We start from the raw sequence: 21,253 nt of genomic DNA on the forward strand, positions 1-21,253 counted from the left end.
ATAGGAAATTATAGTCGAGTGATAAGGAACCACATCATCTTGCACCAAGTCTAAGTGAAATTTAAGGTCTTGGTCCATATGGAACAAATTCTGTGCAATCTTCAAGGGCTGATAAAACAATGGAACAAATAAAATATAACTGTAACAAAAGACAACCATTTCTAAAAAATCACTTGAGAAAAGTCACAGTCCTGAGTTGTACATGTATTTGAGTCCTTTATTTCAACATAAAATTTCATCAAAAGCTTGTTAATAGGAACTTGACAAGGAAATTACTTAAATCTGTTGAGCTTTGTAAAAACCTGAGATAAATTCTGCATGGATTTAACTAAAATGTTGTGGACAATTAGCGTTGCACCTATTTGTCGTTCACATGCAGGGCCACAGGTTGAGATGTACAAGTAGACTTTCTTATGAATAAAGGCGCAGTCAGAACACAATTAGTGAAAATAGTCTCTCGTTCAACTTTTCTACCTTGTGAAATTAGGTCAAGGTTAGTCAAATGTGACAACCGTTTTCCCCTTGGTTGGGCCAGTCTCTACATGTCGAAATGCTTTTTTGGCTTCCTCCACTTTGTACACCTGGTCTATAACCGGTTTTATCTATAAAAAACATTTAAAAAAAGATATGTTTTACAAACATATTATTTGAAGTGTTATGAAGAAAAAGCAGAAATTCATTTAGGAATCTTTAATTACTTTGAGTATTTTGTTGTGGATTAGTTTTAGAGAAATCTAGAGAAATACATTTTTCTGAAATGTTAATTCAAGAAAAATTGCATGAAGAGGCCCCATACAATACTTATCGTTACAGGCATACAATACTTGTTATTTCAAACATGACTTATTTTTACCCTTTCCTTTTAGAATGTGATGAAATTTTCACAGGCTCATTACAAAAAAAATAATGAATGGGAGTTAATTTACTCTCCACTGACCAATAACGTACTTTCATTTTTAGTATAGTGTGCAGAGTAGGTTGGTAAAATTGAAGGTAAAAACAAAGTTCTCCCTCGTCATTACATAACCATTCCTGAGAACTTTTTGAATCCTTGGGGAATATGCCAGTAAGTTATTGATTACAGGCCTGATACTTCATGGAGGCAACGATGGCATTACCTCCATGCCCCCTGGTCATTGCCCTGGTCCCCTTGCAATGCTTCAGTAGAAATTTACAATTCCCTCATAGGGTGCCCTTTACCAAGAAGAACATGCCTTGGTGCCCTTGCCCTTTTTAAAACAAAGCATACAGGTCTATTATTGTGCTTACCTTCTTTGCCTCGACATATTTTGTTATTCTGTCAAGAATCTTCCCTTCAGGTAGAGTAAAACCCCATCGAAAGTCACATCTGTTGGCCCAAGACTGACAAACAGAAAAAAATATTATTATATTTCTAGACTTTGGCTTCTGACTCGGACTGGCACCCCGAACAAAGTAGAGTGACCACCAACATGTACATAGGATTTGAACTGCCTCTAGCTATTAGCAACTGCGCAATCTCGGTGGTTAAGTTGGTATGACATTGCTGTAGAATTGCAAAGGTCATGGGTTTGAATCCAACCCGAGTAATATGCCTCAACTTTTTTTGTTTCAATTTTTAATAGATGTACTATGTCTAGACTAAGACAAAGAGCAGGCATCCATATCACGGTGGACATTGTGTTGGTTGCCCCCCGTCTTGGCCTAAATGTCCCTCAAACTTGAAGTCTGTCTTCCAAGCAAACATGCCCCTGGCAATATAAGAATTTGCTTTACTATTAAAGATGCAAGTTCAATATTTGAATGACAGAAACTAATAATTGATTTCAGTAGGATTTGAAACTTTGCATGGTGGGAGTAAAGTATAATTAGGCGAGGTTTGAGATAACACCTGGTGTAAATCTCTTTTGAGTAGTGTTGTCAACTACAGGTTCTTTCGGAGCCAGCACTAATCAAAAGAGAGAATTTCACATGGTGTTACAGTAAACCTCACTCGATGACTTCATTTCAAAAGCAACTTTATTTTACGTGAACTTTTTGCCTCACCTGTTTCATTTTCGAGAAGTTGGTCAAAAAAGCTCCGACCATCACTCCATACTTATCAGCGTTTTCAAGGGAAGGGGACACCATGCTGACAAAGAAACTCTTTTTATCACACAGTTTAAAACATGCCTGCCGAACTGAAGGACCTACGGTGTCAATTATTACGTCAAACCTTTGGATAAAAATCATAAAATATTCCCTTAGATTAAACATACATATATTGGATGTATTTTAGTACAGTGTCATAGAATATAATTGAATGCGGTACAAATTTTGATGTCACAAAGTCGCATTGAATAATTCAGAAGAGTGGAGATGTGTTCAACTTCTGTGAAACATTCACAGCGAAAACTGCCCTGTGATGTAAAAATTTGCTTTACATTCGCAGAAAGTATGAACCAGGCTTTAGTGTCCCATCCGAAGGGCAAAGCAATTATGGGATAGTGTCTTGCTAAAGGACCCATATGTCATGACCAGGACTCGAACCCACACTCAGCTGATCATAAACACCAGAGCTTGAGTCCGGTGCTCTTATCCATGACACAAGATTTCCCCAAAGCTTAACAGAGATAAATCCTTAACTCACTTTGGTTTGTCGATAAGAGAAGTCTCTAAATCAACCTCTGAGATGTTGATGACATCATCTGCTCCAAGATCACTAAGAAGTTTCACTCCATGTGCGTCTTGACAAGTGGCTGTCACATGACCTCCCCATGCCTTGATGAGCTGAGTTGCAAATGTTCCGACTCCCCCTGTGCCTCCTGTAATTAAAACCCTAGAGACAAGAACCCAATTTAATAAAGCTGTTAATACAGAAAATACTGCTTAGCAAACGATTCTTTGCTGAGCAAAAAATTAATCTGGCACCATATGCAACACTGTGTTAGTGCTTTATTTTACGTTTAACACCGAGCCCCCATTAACTTTGTTTGTCAATTAATGACGCCCCATGCAGTTTAGGTTAATAGAGTTTATGTTTTTTGAAATAATTTTTCTCTTCTTAGGTTAAAGGACCCCTGTAAATTTTGTAAATATTTGACGATTCATGAAATGTTCCCAACCAACCTTTGTTGTTTAGTTCTCTTTGATCCAATGACAGCAGTAAGAACCAAAGAGCACCAGACACAAGTTCCCACATTAGGTAATGCTGCAGCTTCCTCATGGCTGATGTTTCTTGGCTTCTTAGAGAGAAATTCCTCCGTTACGACAATGTAGTCACCCATACTGCCTTCACGATGGTAGAATGGTAGAGTGGCCCACACCTGGGTTCAAACAATCCTGATTAGGTCACATTTCAAGATTCATATACACAGAATCAAAAATGACATAAATAAAAAGAAGTTGATACTAAGGAAGGAAAATACAAAAAACTGTTTGCAGAGCAAAAGTGACAACGGTGACATTGTGGAGGGATTGATCCATTTAAGAAGCTCGTAAGCAATGGTCCCTTATTTACATGCATGAGAACTAAAAGTAGTGTAGAGTGAACAATGGAGGTCCACATTAGCTAAGCGCAGATAACTTTTGCTTAGCCTAAAATGAGTTATTAGTCAATATGTCTTGTATGGAGAATTTGTATGGTTTTCTGTTTTTTGTTTGAGCCTAGCATTCTCTTAGTGCTTGTTCAACTAATTTTTGACTCTGGTCTTGTAAAATAAATTTATTGATTGTATTTTCTTACTTCATCTCCGGCTTTGAACTTTGTGACCTTTGACCCAACACGCTCCACTACTCCTGACAAATCTCTTCCAAGAATAATGGGAAACTCCCTGCCACCTCCTGCAGGCATCTAGATTGGAAACAAATGTTAAATCTTTACAAATTCAATAAATAAATACAAATATTTTCAATATGTCACAAGCAATGAAAAACATATGATGCCTTGATGGCTTTGAAAACAACAGACGGCTTCTTTGACTTGCTTCTCTGACTGGCATCCCCAAACAAAGATTTTGCCAAAAATAGGGAGACTGACAAGGTTATAGGGCAGGATAGCTCAGCTATATGGCATATTAATCATGACATTTGGGGTTCAAATCCCACCCTGGTTAATTTTTCTGAGTTCAACCCAAACCATAATTATTTTTTTCCTAAGATCATTTCAAGAAGAAACGGTAAAACAATTTTCATTTGATGAACCAATTTTGTATATGGTTTATGCAACTTGCTCATGTTTCTTGGAGGGAACTCAACTTGGAAGGGGGGGGGGGGGCGTCAGGCTGTGTGCTGCCTCCCTTCACAGTTGGAACAATGAAGTACAACTCCAAAACCCATTATTTTGAGACCCTAACTTGATGTCAAAACTTACTCCTTTCATAGACCTCATGCTATTGCAAAGTTCCTGTCCAATCCCTGTGCTGATCTTTATGTCAAGAGGGTTAACGGAAGCTGCATGAACTCGTACTAACACCTCATCAACGTAAGTAACCTCAGGACGAGCTACCTCGTTACTCACACTGATGTTGTCTTCACCATAGCTCTGTATTATGACGCCTCGCATACGCCTCTTTGGAGGCAATGGGGTTGAGATTTGAGGTTGGGGTGTAGAGGGAGGCGATGTCTTTTCAATTTCTCTTGGTGGTTTTTGTCTGTGTTCCATGAAATCCCTGATGAATGTGACGACTGATAGAATTGTGAACAAAGCTGAGACACTGGTTTTATTAACTGTTAGGGAAAACAAAAATAAATAAATATTTTGGATCAGCATTGTTTGAATGTTTTTTCTTTTTCTTTATACAAAAATTAAATTGTATCAAATTATGAAAGTAAAACAATTCCTACAGGTTGTTGGTCTGAATTAAATTTGATAATAAATCAAGTCAATTGTGTAACCCTTCCATTGGCAGTGAAAATAAAATCATGCAGCAGTCTTCAAACAGTTTTACTCCAAATGTTTGATGAATTGCCTGTGGCAATTGGCATTAAATAAATTTCCCTCAATAATGGTTTTTTACACCAAAACAACATTGATCTACTCTTGGACAATTGGAATCGATTTGAAGAAATAAATAATTATATCATGGTTATATTATAATTATACGCACCTGGGAATTCACTTAAAACAAGTGAAGTCTCTGTTGGTACGAGAACATAAGATGTCACCGCAGCCACAAGAAAGATGAATGGTACAGTCCACATGATTGCCCCACCAGAGTCTTCCTCCAGTCGCGGTGATTTCTCCGTACCTCCGAAATTAAATCTTGGTAGTGAGCTCTCCTTCGTAGACTAATGAAGAGGTCTGCTTTACACACACTAAATACTACACATAAACGTAATTCGGTTAACAAAAGGGAACGATATTTTGAGGCATTCTCACGTAATTATTTGTGATTTTTGTTTAGCCTCCATTCAATGAAATTGTTAACCCTACTGTGTCAAAGAACATGCACTTTTTTGTGGGGACGGACAAACAAATGTGCACGTAGACCCTCATTCGCGACCTTTCCCTAACCCTCGTTTTGCTTGTTCCTTCCCTTTTTGTTGTACCATTGAGCGAGAACAACTTATATGATGCCATGATTTGTTACATGTGATCATTGAATTGAATTACTTTTCGAACTTGAACTGAAAAGAAGGCATTTAATTTCCCTGTGGTATAACTATTATTTACATTAATGTGACTGAATGAATGAGTAGTAAAAACTTTCAGCCTTTCTAGTTAATGGTCTTACCTCATGAAACACCTGTCACCTAATTAGTGCGGCAGTTACTTTGTAGCGTAATTCTCAACAGCGCAATTAGCTATAAGGAATCTAACAGCATGCTGCACTTTTCATGAACCAACGTTAGGTTTGCACTGAACTGTGAAAAGTACATCGCGCGGTACACATCGAGTATGTGGCGCTGTGTCAGTAACACGCTATTCTGTACACCCCAGCGCTCAGTATCACAACACGCTGGCCGTCTCAGTAACCTTTGGACCCCGGGGAATAAAGCGGTCATTATAGACCATGTGAACTTTGTTTACAATAAGTGTGACCTTGTACATTCTTTGAGTATTCTGGCAGGCACAATACTGGGGTAGTTGAGATGAGTATTTTAGTTTTGAGATGTGCCCCTTTCATCTTATCATGGAGGTCATATCAAAAGTTGATAAGAATTAGACAGTGCAATCTCCATAAAATATAAGATTTTATGTTTTCTTCCATTGAGCTGTGTACAAATCGTGCCTGCAGGAAGTCTTCAATATTTTAATAACATTTAAACATCAAGAAACAGTTCGGTGAGGTTTCATTTTTTGACTGCTCGGCAGTATCATTTCTGCACAAATCTTTCTTCAGCTGGTCAGAAAAAGCGAGTTAAGCAGACCAAGGTCACCATGATGATGCGGACGTAGATGCGGGTGAAGAAAGACTTTTCTGGGAAAGTTCAGAGAACGAAGAAATTCTTCGCAAATCAGTTTATGCTATTTCCATCCAGTGATATCAACGTTTATACTCTAATACACTAGGGAAATGTGTAAAAACGCATAAGTGAATTTTAAGATTTGTGTGATCAAACTTATAAATAACAGCTCGGGTCAATTATGGCTTAAAGGGACTCAGTTGCCCAGATCAAAGCAGGCCTGTGGCTGCACATGGGATTATGAACACTCACTCAATTATTGCACACATGCACCATTGATTTGAGACAGAGGGCGCGCGCGTGTGTGGTTACTGGATGAGAGTTCATAATTTCATGTAAAGCAGCTGACCTTAGATCATGGCGTCAACCTCTTTAAATTCCAAGAAACAGCAATGCTTCGGATTGACAGATCATGACCCAACAAACTTCAGTGTGTATTCTCTGTATGTTTTCCTGCTATCATGTCACATCCCGGAATTTGGTTTAGCAAAAGCTGGATAAAACCCTTTGGTATATAGTTTTGGGTTAACACACACATGAAAGTTAAAAATAAAATAAAAAAATCGACCACTATAAATTCGTTGATCTTGTTATACCTCGGTAACAAACTGTGAAGTTTTATTGGTCGAGAACATTATTGCATAAAATAGCGCCCTCTTGTTGAGTAACCTCCGTCATTAGCCTATAACGATCAAAGTTGGGGGTGCGTTAGCCCTGGCGGCCTTACACTTTCGTTTTGTACTACTGTTCCTGTGTGCAGAGAAAGAGTCCTATATAGGGCTAGGGGTGCGTGCTAGCTAATGTGTGGCGCTATAACGTGACTGTGGAGAAAAAATCGCAATCTCAGACTTGGAACCAAGTCTAGCCTTGACGCAGTCTATGAACGCAGACACTGTGCATCATTTTGCCGATACCGATAACAAAGAAGCATAGACGGTACCCAGAGGTATTACCGGTATTAAACATTCTGCTTAAAATAATTATCTGAAGTCTAGTGTATTGGGGTTTTCAAGTATAAACAATACATACGCCGTTAACATCTTCTCGTTGTATAAATTGTGCTATGTTGTCCCTGACATGAACAACGATTTGGTTGTCAGGGTCCTTCTGGGTACCGTCCAAGAAAGGCAGATGGCTGATGAAGTCAGACGATAAAAATATGGACAGTGTATTAGTCACGTTGTTGATGCAGTGAGCTTTGAGCACATCGGAGTGAGACAAGAGGCGGGAAGTAGGAAGATGAGGATACTACTCTGCTGATGGAATATTCCTATAATAATAATATGCCGAACACTTTCATATCTCAATTGTAAGATGATGCGTTGCTAGGGTGATTATTAGGAGACGAGGCTTTACTTCATTGAAAAGGATTTGGCGGTTTTTTTAGCATGGTTTTTCACAGGTAGGTTTCTTTGTGATTTTTCATTGCTGTGTGATTTTCTTGTATCTGATGCAAAGTGCATGCAAGACCCATCGTTAACGGTATAGTACGTGATACTGTTCAGTGTGCGTTCACAGGTTACTTGGCCTATTAAGTCTTTACTATTCAATAGTAGAAATACATTTTTTATTAAACAGTTTGAAATTGAAATGGTCATATAGAACAAGACATGAAACATTATTGAGGCTGTTTTTTTGTTTTTGTTTTTGTTTTTAAGTAGCCCGAATATTAAAAGTATTTGACTCTTCGTTTTATGTGACGGTGAAAGTCATTCCATGCTATAGAGAGATTTTGTGGATGGAACACAAAAATAAGATTTAAGTTATTCAGAGCTAATTCCTCTAAATGAAAAAAAGCTCCTAATGTATACTTAACTCTGTAGCCGGCGAGAAACACGGTTAAGTGGTACATCAATCAATTAAGGAAACTGCTGTTTGACGCAATTTTTGATAGTTTTGCCTTTGCCAGTGCAAGTGCCGTCATGGCTCAGCTGTATACAGCAGAATTCTGGTCCAAATTTCATAGAGCTGCTTAAGCTGAAAATATTGCTTAACAATTGTCAGCAGAAATGAGCATGGTACCAATCACAAATTGTTCACTGTGGCGTGGTAGTTTGGCTGGGAACCTTATTTTGGTAAGCATAATTTCGTTGTGCTTAATAGCCTGTAAGGGCTTATGTCCCATGGAGTTAAGTGTTTTACATGGCTCGATGAGCGAATAATTTGGCGACAAGCAGAACCATGAGATTGCACAACAAAATTATGCTTACCAAATAAGGTTACCATCCAAAATACTACGTCTCATGTCACCGGTATGTTGCTCATTATTGCTTAGCAGTGATTTTATTATAATTTTATTTCTGCTTATAAGCAACTCTATGACATTGGGCCCCGGTCTTGTCATATCGATCGAGAGGCGATGTTTTTTTTCTCTGAGGTGAAAATTGGTTGCGAAAACGGTTTCATTTGGTTGACCAGGTTCTGATCATTCACGATCTGAATTGTCGATGCTCTGTGACTCTTGTGATGCATTTAAATTAGCATACTTATGAGAAGGGGTGTGCCCATTTGGTATTGTTATGTCCTGAAGAAAAAAATCACCAACGGTATTTTTTGTCCTTACGTCGAGATATTGAGGAGTTTGAGTACGTAGAATTAGAACGGTAAATTGCACAACGCACGAAAAAAGGGGGAAACAAATAAGATAAAATAACATAAACTAAATAAACAAGGAATCGAACATTTCGGGATCGCCTTCTTGATCACACTAATGTCTAATGTGTTTTTTGTTTTGGGTTAGTAAACCAATGGGTAATTTAATTAAGGGAATTTTGTTTTGATTTCAAGTAACGGTAATTCTTTTGTAAGGTACTGACCATTTTATTCGTTTTATTTCTGCAAAAACAACAAACACAACAAAAAGCACGTCACAAAATGCAGGGGAGTCCGTCACTGAAATTTATTTTCAGTTCATAGAATGTTTCGAAATGTTAAATTTATTATGTATTTCCCCCAAGAATGTCTGACATTCGTTCTGTTGGCAGGTGTTTCAATCTTCTGCTTAGGGCTACTTTCACTTCTAGATGTCACATCCAACTTCAGGCCTCGACAAATTTACATCAGACCATAGGCCCGAGCAGCGGGTGCTCGCTCTAAAACAAAATCAAGTGTTCAGCTTAAAGACAAAATTTTTTCTTGGCAAAAACGTTGGTCATGTAAACTTTTTTAGCTTTGTGATCTTGTGGATTTTCAAACTAAATTTGAGCTCTGCAAAATATTCTCACAATACGTTTTTTTCTAAATAGACGGCTCTGGCAACATTTTTATTACAACCTTTATCACAGACATAAGTTTTAATTGTCGTGTGTGAACACACCATATCTCCACCGACACCTGTTATAAATAGAGCCCCTGTGGCCAATATTGAACTCCTTTTAAATTGATATATTTTTTGCATTGCAAATCAGGTTACTGAGTCAGTTCATTGAGGACATTCATCAAGTCAATAAGTCAAGAATTTCTTTCACCATCACCCCCTGTTTTCTTATCCCCGAGATTCTTAAAACCTTGTATGTTATTCCTCAGAGTGGTTTCCACTCGGAGCAAACTTGACCTCAGAATTGAATTTTCTTTCCAGTGCCCTTCCCCCCATCCTCCCTCAGACCTCCCTTGAGCTAGACCCACCAGCATTTCGTATCGTTTGGCCATTTCTCAATAATTTGGTGACTCATCACACAAGTCGGTTGCCATGGTTCTTGGTACGGATGAAAACCTCGGGAAAAAAGAAGAGAGAGAAAAATTAACCCAGCATCTCCAATGGATCATGGTTAGAATGAGTCATACAAAGATTGATGGGTAGTTGTCATCATTGTGCAAGCCCCTTCTGTCTCACATTGTGCAATCCAGTCATGTTTTTTTATATTTTTATAAGATGTAGGGCCGGGTATAACACTAATGTTGACACTATCACTCGTATCTGGCTTATTTATACCCTCACACAGATGTGTAGCACTGTAGGTTATACTCAATGATTTGCCAGTGTTTTTTACCCACAGAACGCAGGAAAGAGTAAGTTTTACTTAAGACGTATCGGTTTGGTAAATGGAATCATTCACAAGAAAGTGTTGTGAAACCCACGTGAACATGAAGCGTGGGATTAAAAACACAACCCACGTGTGAGTGTCCGATCCAATGAGGAATTCAAATGGCTGTGAATATGAACAAATACGTGCATAATAATAGGCCAAAGGGATAGTTTTTATTACCTCCTTCCATGCATGTTTTATGTTTTTATCCGGCTTATTGCCTCTCTTCAAGTTGTGAAATTTACAGACGATTTGCATTCTACATGTCATCATTCATGCACGAGGTACACCCCATAATACCCCCTTGACTCTACACAACCCGCGGGCCGCCGGAAGCCTAATCGTAAAATTGGCAGCACAACAACTTTATCCACTCCGGGGAGAGTTCGAAATGAATTCTCACAGGGCATAGATGAACCATCGTCTTGAAGATGCAATCCCTAAAAATAAAAAGGCATCTTAAAGATGCAACCCACGGCAATGAGTGGAAATACAAAGTCATATCTTAATCAAACGACTCTCAAGTCCTTGGAATATTCAAGGAGGAACGATGAGTAATGTAGAGTATTGCTGCATTACTGATGTTTCTACGCCTATATGACGAACAATATTCTATGTCACAGTATCGAAGGGAGTATCTTACAGAGGATGGGGGCACCTTTTAGAGCTGATGTTTATCATTTTTACACATTTCTGTTAATGAAATCAAGGACGCCTCGTGAAGTTAGTCAGTGTAGCGCACAAGCCTGAGAAAACCTTTAAACAAGGGTGCTTGCTATGTAAACCAGAAACACCATGGTTAACCCCTAATTCAACGATAAGTGCTCTGTGTGCTTTATTATACATGCATAGAAATTCCCTGTTCACGGAACCTATATAAAACGTCTGATAATGTTCCATCCAAATTAGGAAAGTTTCTTGCTCAAACACTCAAGTGCAACGACTGGGACTTGAACCAACACTCTACTGATCAGAAACACAATACCGGGACATGAACCCACACTCTACTGATCAGAAACACCAGGCTGGCTACGATGCTCTAACCGCTCGGTCATGAGCGTCACATTCGAGTTTTAGCTATTGATGGGTAATGTATCAAACCGAGGCTTGGAGAAAATAGTCTGGTGCTATGTCGTCATTCAGGAGTACGAATGTTGTCATACGGGAAACCTGACCAATATGGCGCTCAAAATCTTATACCACACTACACATTGAACCCAAGAGATCCTGAAATTTTGAACACTGTTCAATAAATCTCATAAGAAAAGACAGCAAAGAAAGGGTCACTTCTTACGACCGTCAAAACACAACCCTCGTAAGAAGAGTCCATTAAAAACTACGCCTAGTTGTCTATAGCATAGCTTTAGTTATAACATGATGTGGGTGAAATCTTCTGTAGTGTGAACAGCCTTGAAATTGGACTCCACATCTATACTATTAAAAGCGTAACCTGCGCCATCTTGGATTGAAAATTAGAAGGTCCAGTGGTATGGCATCCTTGTGAAATCCAACACGGTTGTTTGTGTGGAATTCAATACGTTTGTGTGGTTTCAGACGTCGGGTTGCAAGTCTGCAAAACCCGGATCCAAACTCGCACTTACAAGTCATGTGATTGGAGGAAGTTTGGGCGGCGACCGTGCGTCAACCACTGGTCGATGTTGTTACCAGACTTCCTAGAAATCTTTCTGACAGGCGACTCATTGGACAGTGTTTCGCAGATGGTGCTCCGGATTGGTTCATTCATTGCCCCTTGAACGCCCACCCGCCATTCGATCCGCCCTTTTTGGTCAGGTTACTTTCGTGCTGTACTAAGCATGCTTCTCCGGACTGGTCCATTCATTGCCGCGCAGGGTCGAAAGGGTCGAAGAGGCTGGGTGCCAGGACAAATCCGAAACCAATCTCACGAATTTGACCGAATTTGCATTGAATGGATTAAGTACCGTAGATTGATGTTTCGCAGGTGACCATGTGTCAACCACTGGTCGACGTTGTTATCAGACTTCCTAGAAATCCTTCTGCGGGTGACTCATTTGTTGAAAAGATTAAATGGAGAATATTTATAAAAAAGCATTCACTTCCAAACGGCATGAGAATTATCATGATGAACAAGGATGGGATCAAACGGAAGCTTAATAATTTGGAAACATTGGATAGGGCCGGCTATAGGTTGGAAGGTGTCTAAGGGAACTTTACAATTAAAAACATTTTTTTTTTTTTTGGGGGGGGGCCTTACACAAAGAGCCATTCTGGTCAGTGTATTGTGAGTGGTGTGTTGTCTGGTTTCAGACAGGCCACCTGTTGCTTGGTGAAGAAGGTCGCCGTGGGACCACTTTAGGTTGACAGTGGGTGGCGACCTTGGACCTTTTGCCAGTAAACTCAAATGGGTACATGAATACCGTTTTAGAATACGGTCTGTTCATGGAGGTATAATGTTGCAGTTTCAGAGTTTAACCATGGCGGTAGAATTGTGAAACCATTCCTTACTCATGGTGAAACTTATACACACACGTCAAAGGCTGTTTTGAAGCTGTAAAAAACAGAACTTTGCTTTGCATTTGGTCAAAATTGTTAAGCAAAACGACATTAAGTTTCCTTTTGAATAAGTCCATTCACAAAATTGGTTAGAGCAGTGTGTCGGTCAGGTCTCAGAATGTAAATTTTGCCAAATCCATTTTGAAGCCTAATTTAGCCATCGGCCCGTCGGGTTGGTTACTCATGGAGATAATATTAACAAAAGAGACCTCGTGCGGCTGAATGGGGTACATTTTTAGGAGTTTGTCTATTGACCCAAACTGGACGTAACAAACCCTAAACATGACTTGACATGCTTTCTGAAAGTGAAATAAGTTAGAGAAAATTAAGGAGTGGGGACGAGTTTATCGTTTTTATTTAGTTTGTACGATATAGGGTTCCAGAGATATGGGATGTATGGAGGTTTGTTCCTACAGCAGCGTGAACATGAACGCGGTCAGAAATTGTGTCGTTTGTCGTTCAAATTTCGCGAGATGCAATAAGCCCAAAGTGACAATAAAACAAAACCAGACATGCCAAGTTTCACGCATTAGGCGTGAGACTCACGCATTTGGGCTCTGTCTCACGCTCACACGCACATCAACCATTATTGGGGCGAGATCGGGAAAAAAATTAACGACATTTTTTGTACAAAATTTGTACAAACAGAGCGCAAATTTGCAGATTGCGCACGCTTTTGCTCATCCAGTAGGTTCAGCTCAAATTCGGCAGAGTGCAAAACGCTTATTGCGCACAAGTTTGTTCCGATTCTTTTAGCAAATTCGTTGAAATGCGCTCCACTAGCGAAGACACAACAGGCAGAAGAAGTGAGCGATTGATTTTGGACATCATTTTTAGTCTATTTTTTTCAAGTTTGGAAGGATAAAATCTGACACAATCGAACCTCCACATTAACCATCAACATCTCCTGTGTACCTCAAGTGAGTTTTAATTATTCTGAGGAGGCTTTTGATGCATTTTGAAACACTTTTTGTCCACAATTAAATTTCACATTGTTTTATTTATTTATAAAAAAAAAAAAAAAAAAGGTTGAGCGGCGATTTAAAAAGGCCTTCTTAAACTGGCAATTTTTTTTCCGGGGGGATGGGGGTTGAGCTTTGAAAAATCTCACACATAGCTAGCCTCTGGACTTGGCATCTCGGCCTGCAAAACACTTTTTTGACGTTCACGTTAAGTGCTCCCGTTATACATGCAGCCTATTGACCAGAAAGTTTACAAGACCAATTCAGATGAGAGTAAACTAAAAAGAGGCCTACGCTCTTACCACCCCCCCGAAAACAAAAACAGTAGATAAATAAGATTTGTGGCACACAGCATGTTCCAAAAACTCGCTTTACTTATAGTGCTGTAGCAACGCTATGTATCGTGGGACGTAAAAATGTCATTTTTGACGATGTTTTTTACAAAGGAAATGCAAGCATTATGAATGTATATTGAGTGTGTGGAGAAAGTTTTGGTAGTGTAGTACAAAAGAAACTTTAGTTATTGCTGGCTAACGGTCAGTTTCACCTATCAACGCTGATTTGAAAAACGTGTAACGTTAGGGAGGCCCAACATATTAGACCCCTATAAGGATCACGGGGGAGCCTTATAGTTTCTAGATGCATAAGGTACGTTGTCTAACCCAAAACGAGGTGGGTACAGCCACTGCAAGTAGTGATGGACGTGCGAAATAGCTTCATTTTGGGTTAGAATTATGACGCCATGCATAAATATTGAGAGAGGCGTATAACACCCTCACCCACATTTCGAAATATTTGTGTAAAGGATTTTTATATCCTAGCGGGGTGCCGCGCGAAGCGCGGCATCCCGCTAGTCAATATGATTTGCCTATAATACCGATGATACTACGCTGTAGTTGTTTTCACAGCTTCGTCTCTCCTTTACTGTATGTGTCTCACTCTCGCCTGCATCACAGCTCAGTATAGGCATATGTGTCTTCATTTTCTTACAGTGCAGCTTTATTCGTATTAATCTATTCAAAAGAACTGTATGCTCTGACCAAACTTAAAGGGATAAAACATAATATATATTTGTTTAAAGAATAAATACCGGCGTCATGCTCTCAAGTACGAGGTCTGATGTCATAGATCTACTTTAAGCAGAGTCCTATTTTTCTCAGAATGATGTCATCGGATGTTTGGGATGTTGACAAATTTGTGTCCGGAATGTTATTGAGTACAATAACATCATTTGAAATATGAGGGAAGAAACTTGTAATTGTCCTCCACTCATAATTATGAGGACTTCATTTGGAAAATGAGTAAATCAGAAAATGGGATTTGACAATTTACATGGATCCAACTTCATTGTGCTGCGTAAGCACACACGTTAGTGACACACAACAAAATCATACATAACATCACTTATAAAGCACATTGTGTCTGACAATAATGCAATTCAAGGGCACCGCTTTGCAAATTCAAAGTCAAAGGGATATGATTTAAAATGAGTTTTGAGATGTCGTTTGAAGCTTGATGGGTTATTCTATGTCTTGGGTCAAGCGGCAGTGAGTTCCAAAGATGAGATGCAATGTTATAGGGGAGCTCTGTCTCCATAGCAAGGCTGGTTACATGTGGAGTGTGAGCTTGACATAAGCGTGTACTTCCCTAATTCCGTAAGCACCGATTCTTTACTTACGGTAAGCAGAGCCATAGAATTGGGATCAGGTGACGCACTGAAGGTTCGGTGTAGATTGCCGACATGTCACGCCGAGCGACGCTATTGTAAAGTAGGCTCATTTTAAAGCAGTCGATTGCGTCTGACCACTTTCGCTTAAAATGTCTCTTCACTTAACTCGAAGGGTAATTGAATATAAGATGACGAGATGGAACAATGTCTGATAGAACAAATTAGCATCCATGGGAAGCGTTATTCACGAGCGATGTACGTTATGGCTTTTTTGGTTTTTGGCCACAGATCGTTTTCATATAATATGTCGCGGCGTTTCTTTGGAAAAGTCTTCCTGTGCATATTCGTCAGACTAGTTCTTTACAATGTTTTAAGTCTCTGTTGAAAGTTCATTTTGTTTGAAGCTGCTTTTTTTTAATCTGCTTATTTGTAATTGTATCTTTCTCTCATTATATAATTTCATTGTTCTCTGTGCGCTTAGAGGCTTTTTTGTATTAGGCGCTTTACAAAATGTCTTTATTATTACTATTATTATAATTATGGGACATTGCTGACAAACATGTTCATAGGCTAAGCATGATAACAACAAATACTCTTAATTGTTCTGGAATGTTCCCCCATTTTCCCTGTATTCTCCTATTTTCAATATATTTCCGTCAATTACAATACCAAAATCCTTCCCAGTACGCCATGTTTGTTTAAGGGTGGCTGTCAAATGAAGTCGCTCGAGGCAACATTCATCAAGAGGATCAGTAATGGACTGTCACTGAAAATAAAGACACAAAACAACAGACCTTCCATGTTTAAAAAATAAAATATCTCCCCAATATAAGGAGACCATTAAATGCAGACATAGCTATAAGCACAAAGAGAGCACATGATCACCACGAGGCAAGCGAGTCTCAGACCCGTACTAGCTTCATGTGCCCCCTTAATTTCATCACATCTCACGGGGAGACACTCCTCTCAATTCACGCTCTTTTATTTCTGGCTGTTTCTTATTTCTCTAGAAGACAGTCAGAGCACACTGATCGAAACGTCGAGTTGAAACCAACTATAACTCACTTAGTGATTATCATTACACGCGTTACCGCGAATCTTATATTTCATTGAGCTTCTTTAACAGAAAACTGCTTAAGAGTTCTCTGCTTAGCAGAATTGCACACGTGATATGATATTTTGGCTTAGGTTAGTAAGCCTCATTTTGTTGTGCTTAGCTACCCTTTGTGCCGAAGCCATCTCTTATGAAATTGTTATGGGCCCTGGTTGAATACATCTGAGATGAAATCGAAACTCAATACGAAAGTTGCCTTTGAAACTCGCTCTTCCTTGTAGGTGTACTCTGCCTAAGTGTGCTAACATTACCCCCCCCCCCCCTCCATCAATACGTGCATACTTTCAGCTGGATGGCTTAATCAACCATTTTAATTTCTTTAAAACTCTCACCGTTAATGGTGACATTGGTTTTAAGCGTCGGTGATGAAGCGAAATCTGCTCTCCTCCGTCCCATAATTTCATTCTGCTTGAGAGACGCCATTTTTGTCCCCGTGTCAGAATTAGAGCACACATTGAGAACATTCTTAATGAAAGCCTTCAGAGGATCGGGGGGGGGGGGGAATAAACAGAGGGTAAAGCTGGTGTAACAAAAAGCGATCAAGTGGAAAGAGATGAAAATTAAGAGGGGAGAGAGAGGCAGGAAGCACTTAGATTTTCTTTTGTAAAATTACTCCTAATTTATAAACATTATCATCTTTCTCGTTATAGAATGCATTAGTTTTTGAAGCTCAACCGACAGAATGGCGCCCTCTACTCGTGTGCTGGTTCTACTTTTTGTCCTGGTTTTGATTTTTCACCTCACGGAGTCGAGTGAGTATAACAAACAATCTTCCGCTCTAAATGTTATAATTTTCCTGATAAAAAACAACACTTGGATACATCCTCGACGACTGTTTTGTGTACTCTGAAAACTCCGGATAGGAATTGATACAGATTCCAGGTCATAGGGGCCTGAACAATTTATTGTTTTTATGACAAGCATTAACATGTTAAGCGTGAAGATTTGTGATCTCATTTCATATAAATAAACCACTGATAGTTAATTTGTATTCCGTATAAATTAAGCTATCGAACTCAAGTTCGACTTTTAACTATTGTTTGTTTTATTATTGTTGGTAAAATCTCTTTTTTATGAAATAAACGATCTCTGAAAAAACTGCAATCACCCGAACATGTTTAAAAATATAAGACTCCACAGGTGAATCACTGGGGTGGGATTCGAACCCATGACCTTTGCATTCAGATGGTTAACCACAAAATGATGGGGACTGACGCACGCTCCATTTGACTTTAGTAAACCCAATCCTCGTCTTCATTTTGAACAGGATCTCATCAAAAACTAACCCGATCATCAAGACGCAGTCTAACAAGACGCACAACAAGGCGTGCCACGTCTTATAACAGTAACACAGGACACCCTGCAAGAGGAGGTAAAACAATGGGGGCGTGGCGGTAGGGGGTTGGAAGGGTGTATAAACCACCAATGTATATTATAACTCGATCGTCAATATAGTCCAGCTTCTGTTCAATTTGGAGAATAACTTGGCCAAAAACAGCTAACATTTGCAGACCCTCCTTTAACTTTCCTAAGAGAAAATAAGCGCATAAAGACAAAAACAAGTTATTGAATAGTGAAGTTATTGAATAGCTATACCCTTGAAGATAAGTATAATTATTTGATTTCATTAAAGACGGTGGACATTATTGGTAATATTGTCGAAGACTAGTCTTCACAGTTGGTGTATCTCAACATATGCATAAAGTAACAAACCTGTGAAAATATGAGCTCAATCGGTCGTCGAAGTTGCGAGATAATAATGAAAGAAAAAACACCCTTGTCATACGAAGTTGGGTGCTTTCTGATGCTTGATTTCGAGACCTCAAAAAATTCTAAACTTGAGGTCTCGAAATCAAATTCGTGGAAAGTTACTTCTTTCTCAAAAACTACACTACTTCAGAGGGAGCCGTTTCTCACAATGTTTTATACTATCAACCTCTCCCTATTACTCGTCACCAAGAAAGGTTTTATGCTAATAATTATTTTGAGTAATTACCAGTAGTGTCCACTGCCTTTAAGCTTGGTAAGGTGTGTTTTATGCGGTGGTATATTATGTTCTACATGAGTGCAAATAGCTCCTTGGAATTGACCTCCCCCCTTTTGATGTGGAATGGGCCAGTTTAGGTTATTAATGAATTCGACTCCCTATGTCATTACACTTTTTAAGAAGTGGCTTAATTTGTACTCCATCTCAATTGAGGACCCCGTATAAAAGAGGAAGCGATATGTTGACAATATTTCCATTTTCTAATCTCTTTAGAATTCGTTTGGTGGCACATCATTCTGATTATTCTCGGTATTGTCATAGTCTTCGCCCTTTTGTACTGCCGCGTACGTCAATGTATGAACCGGGAGCCTGAATCCGATACTCCTGGTATCCACACTACCAGGGACCAGATACAACTTCGGGATCACAAAACAGTCAATCATTTCCCGAACCACTACTCGGCACCGCAGAATGGATACGCTTCGGACGGTGGTTTCAACCACCCACCGGTGGACGCGATGTACCCACCACCCGTGGTCAACTCGTCCTACCCTCCCTCATGTGACGTCATGTACACGCCTTCTTCGTCTCCTGCACCGCCCTCTTACGGTAACGTAATAGGGTTTCACAAGGAGATGATCGATGAGGGCGCTATTGATGTTCAACGACCTGACCAATGGGAGGACGATGTTAACTGTAAAAGGAAAGACTTTGGTGTGATTTAACCGTCTCACGCAAAGAAATAATTTTAATTTCAAAGCGAATAATCGAGGCTGCTATGAACTAAAATTTGGTTGTTATTCAACAATGTATAAGTGCCATATGATTGTTAGACTTGATTTCAAGTCTGAGATCGCGGTTATTCCTCTGCACCAACAGCCACGAAAAACGCCTCCTTAATATTATTAGCTATCTCGCGCCCCAACTCGCAATCTCAACTCGTGATCGTAGGCTAATGACAGAGGTTAATCTCACAAGAGGGCGCTAGTTGATGCAATAGTGTATTGGCTATCGGGTAGACTAAGAGCCACGATCGCAAACATGGAACCAAGTCTATTGTCTGATCGTCCGTTTCTTCGTATTCCAAGCACATTGCTTGTAATTGTTGGAAGATACACCAACAAAATGGCCAGCAAAAATTGTGGAGCTTCTTTCCTGGAGGGCCGATCTCGTTATCTCGATAAGTACAACGGCACTTCTGGGACTCCGTATGTTGCAAAAAGAATCGTGGCGAACTGTATTCGAGCATGTCTGATGTGTTTAACAAAATTGTGAAACAACAAAACCTTGCAAATCCACTATATGTTTTTTAATATTAGAAGTATTATTATAGAGTAACTGCTTTTGTGTTTATAGTGAAGTGGCATATTGGACTTGTCTTCGACAGGCCTACCCAAAGAGTCCTCACAGTAGATTATAACAAAAACATCAATGGAGGATGAGCATTGGACTTGGTGTTCCGTACAGCTGGAAAGTTTCTTTCTTATAGTTTTACACGTACTTTTTCGTAATGTTTTTCATTGTGCTAAAGGTGTATTTCTTATCAAGACTTATAAATTATTTTGTAAATTGAAGACATTAGCTGTAAATGCTGCGTGTTTTTGTACTGCTTTGCTATATCAGAGTAGATTATTGATTATTGAGCTCCTAAGACAATTAAAGACTTCCTTGCATACTAAATGGGTGGCGATTTAATTGTTTTGGGCAATAGTGTAATATTTGTGTCTGCATTTAGAATGACAAATTAAGATCGGCAGTCACATTTGGCTACGAGTGTTAGTCTTCTTTTTCGATAAAAAGAAAAGAAAAAAAAAGGTATAATTATTTAATTTGATTGACTAAGCCCCCGCCTGTTGTTGGCCTTAGCAGGGGTGTGAGGTTTGGTACGAGCGTGACAGTTTCGGAAGGGTGTGTGCCCTTGCATTGCCTTATTACCCAGTCAGCAGCCCCTCCGTCACTCACTTTTAATCGGCTCTCACCCGTCTCAGGTATTGCTGTTTTATTGTAATGAGGGATGTTATTCAAGATTATCCAAAATAACACTGAAAGGTAACAATAATTGAGTAGCTAAGAATTAGTTTTTCATTTGGTAAGACTTTGCTCTATAACTGCAACGGTCGTGGGTTCGAATCCCACCCGTATGCCTGTGATTTTTTTTACAGAGCTCGGGAAATCATGAGTACACACTGCTTACACACATCAGTGTAAATGGGTAAACCAAAATGAATTTGTGAAGGATTTTGTGAGGAATTTTTGTGTTTTTTTACGACTTATAACTGATTGTTTACTGTCACGGTCGGACGGCCTGCAATTGATTAGTAATGATGTGTTATAAAAAGAACAAAAATTAATACACATTAATGTTTAATAGCTGTTGATAAAGAGCGATGTGATCATTGAGTAACTGAGTAATTGATTATGGTTTGAACTCTTTTTGAGAAAGATTTTATGGATTCTGGGTAGTTGTGATAATTTAAGTCAGCACCATTGCAACATTCTTATAAATAAAAACAAAATGAGCACAAATAACAGATAGTGTTTAAGACGTGAGTACTTCTTGAAACGAAACGACCCGCAGTCCCAATTTCATAGAACTGC

At 39.2% G+C, this 21,253-nt stretch overlaps 2 protein-coding genes across 2 annotated transcripts; one reads left to right on the forward strand and one right to left on the reverse strand.

Moving 5' to 3' along the window:
• Positions 1–196: 196 nt before the first annotated feature.
• On the reverse strand, positions 197–5,854 carry LOC139952102 (reticulon-4-interacting protein 1 homolog, mitochondrial-like). The gene is made up of 9 exons (XM_071951056.1): positions 5,694–5,854; positions 5,067–5,281; positions 4,331–4,686; positions 3,704–3,811; positions 3,088–3,284; positions 2,609–2,797; positions 2,026–2,194; positions 1,270–1,362; positions 197–602 (listed from the first exon to the last, which is right to left on the reverse strand). Exons 2-9 carry the CDS (start codon positions 5,158–5,160, stop codon positions 495–497), a joined length of 1,314 nt encoding a protein of 437 aa, XP_071807157.1. The 5' UTR covers positions 5,161–5,281; positions 5,694–5,854; the 3' UTR covers positions 197–494.
• A 1,440-nt stretch (positions 5,855–7,294) lies between these two features.
• Positions 7,295–21,169, forward strand: LOC139952364 (uncharacterized). Its single transcript, XM_071951477.1, has 4 exons — positions 7,295–7,768; positions 17,319–17,420; positions 17,936–18,040; positions 18,929–21,169. The coding sequence occupies exons 2-4, from the start codon at positions 17,351–17,353 to the stop codon at positions 19,378–19,380; spliced, it is 627 nt and encodes a 208-aa protein (XP_071807578.1). The 5' UTR covers positions 7,295–7,768; positions 17,319–17,350; the 3' UTR covers positions 19,381–21,169.
• The last annotated feature ends 84 nt before the right edge of the window (positions 21,170–21,253 follow it).

Source organism: Asterias amurensis, chromosome 20 (assembly GCF_032118995.1).
Source record: "Asterias amurensis chromosome 20, ASM3211899v1".
In the NCBI taxonomy this organism is placed as follows: domain Eukaryota; kingdom Metazoa; phylum Echinodermata; class Asteroidea; order Forcipulatida; family Asteriidae; genus Asterias; species Asterias amurensis.

Coding starts and splice junctions, on each gene's coding strand:
- LOC139952364 (XM_071951477.1), top strand. CDS start 17,351: ATGGCGCCCTCTACTCGTGTGCTGGTTCTACTTTTTGTCCTGGTTTTG. Junction 17,421..17,935: donor TTTTCACCTCACGGAGTCGA/GTGAGTATAACA, acceptor CATTTTGAACAG/GATCTCATCAAAAACTAACC. Junction 18,041..18,928: donor AGGACACCCTGCAAGAGGAG/GTAAAACAATGG, acceptor TAATCTCTTTAG/AATTCGTTTGGTGGCACATC.
- LOC139952102 (XM_071951056.1), bottom strand. CDS start 5,160: ATGTGGACTGTACCATTCATCTTTCTTGTGGCTGCGGTGACATCTTAT. Junction 4,687..5,066: donor TGTTTTAAGTGAATTCCCAG/GTGCGTATAATT, acceptor TTTCCCTAACAG/TTAATAAAACCAGTGTCTCA. Junction 3,812..4,330: donor GCATGAGGTCTATGAAAGGA/GTAAGTTTTGAC, acceptor TTTCCAATCTAG/ATGCCTGCAGGAGGTGGCAG.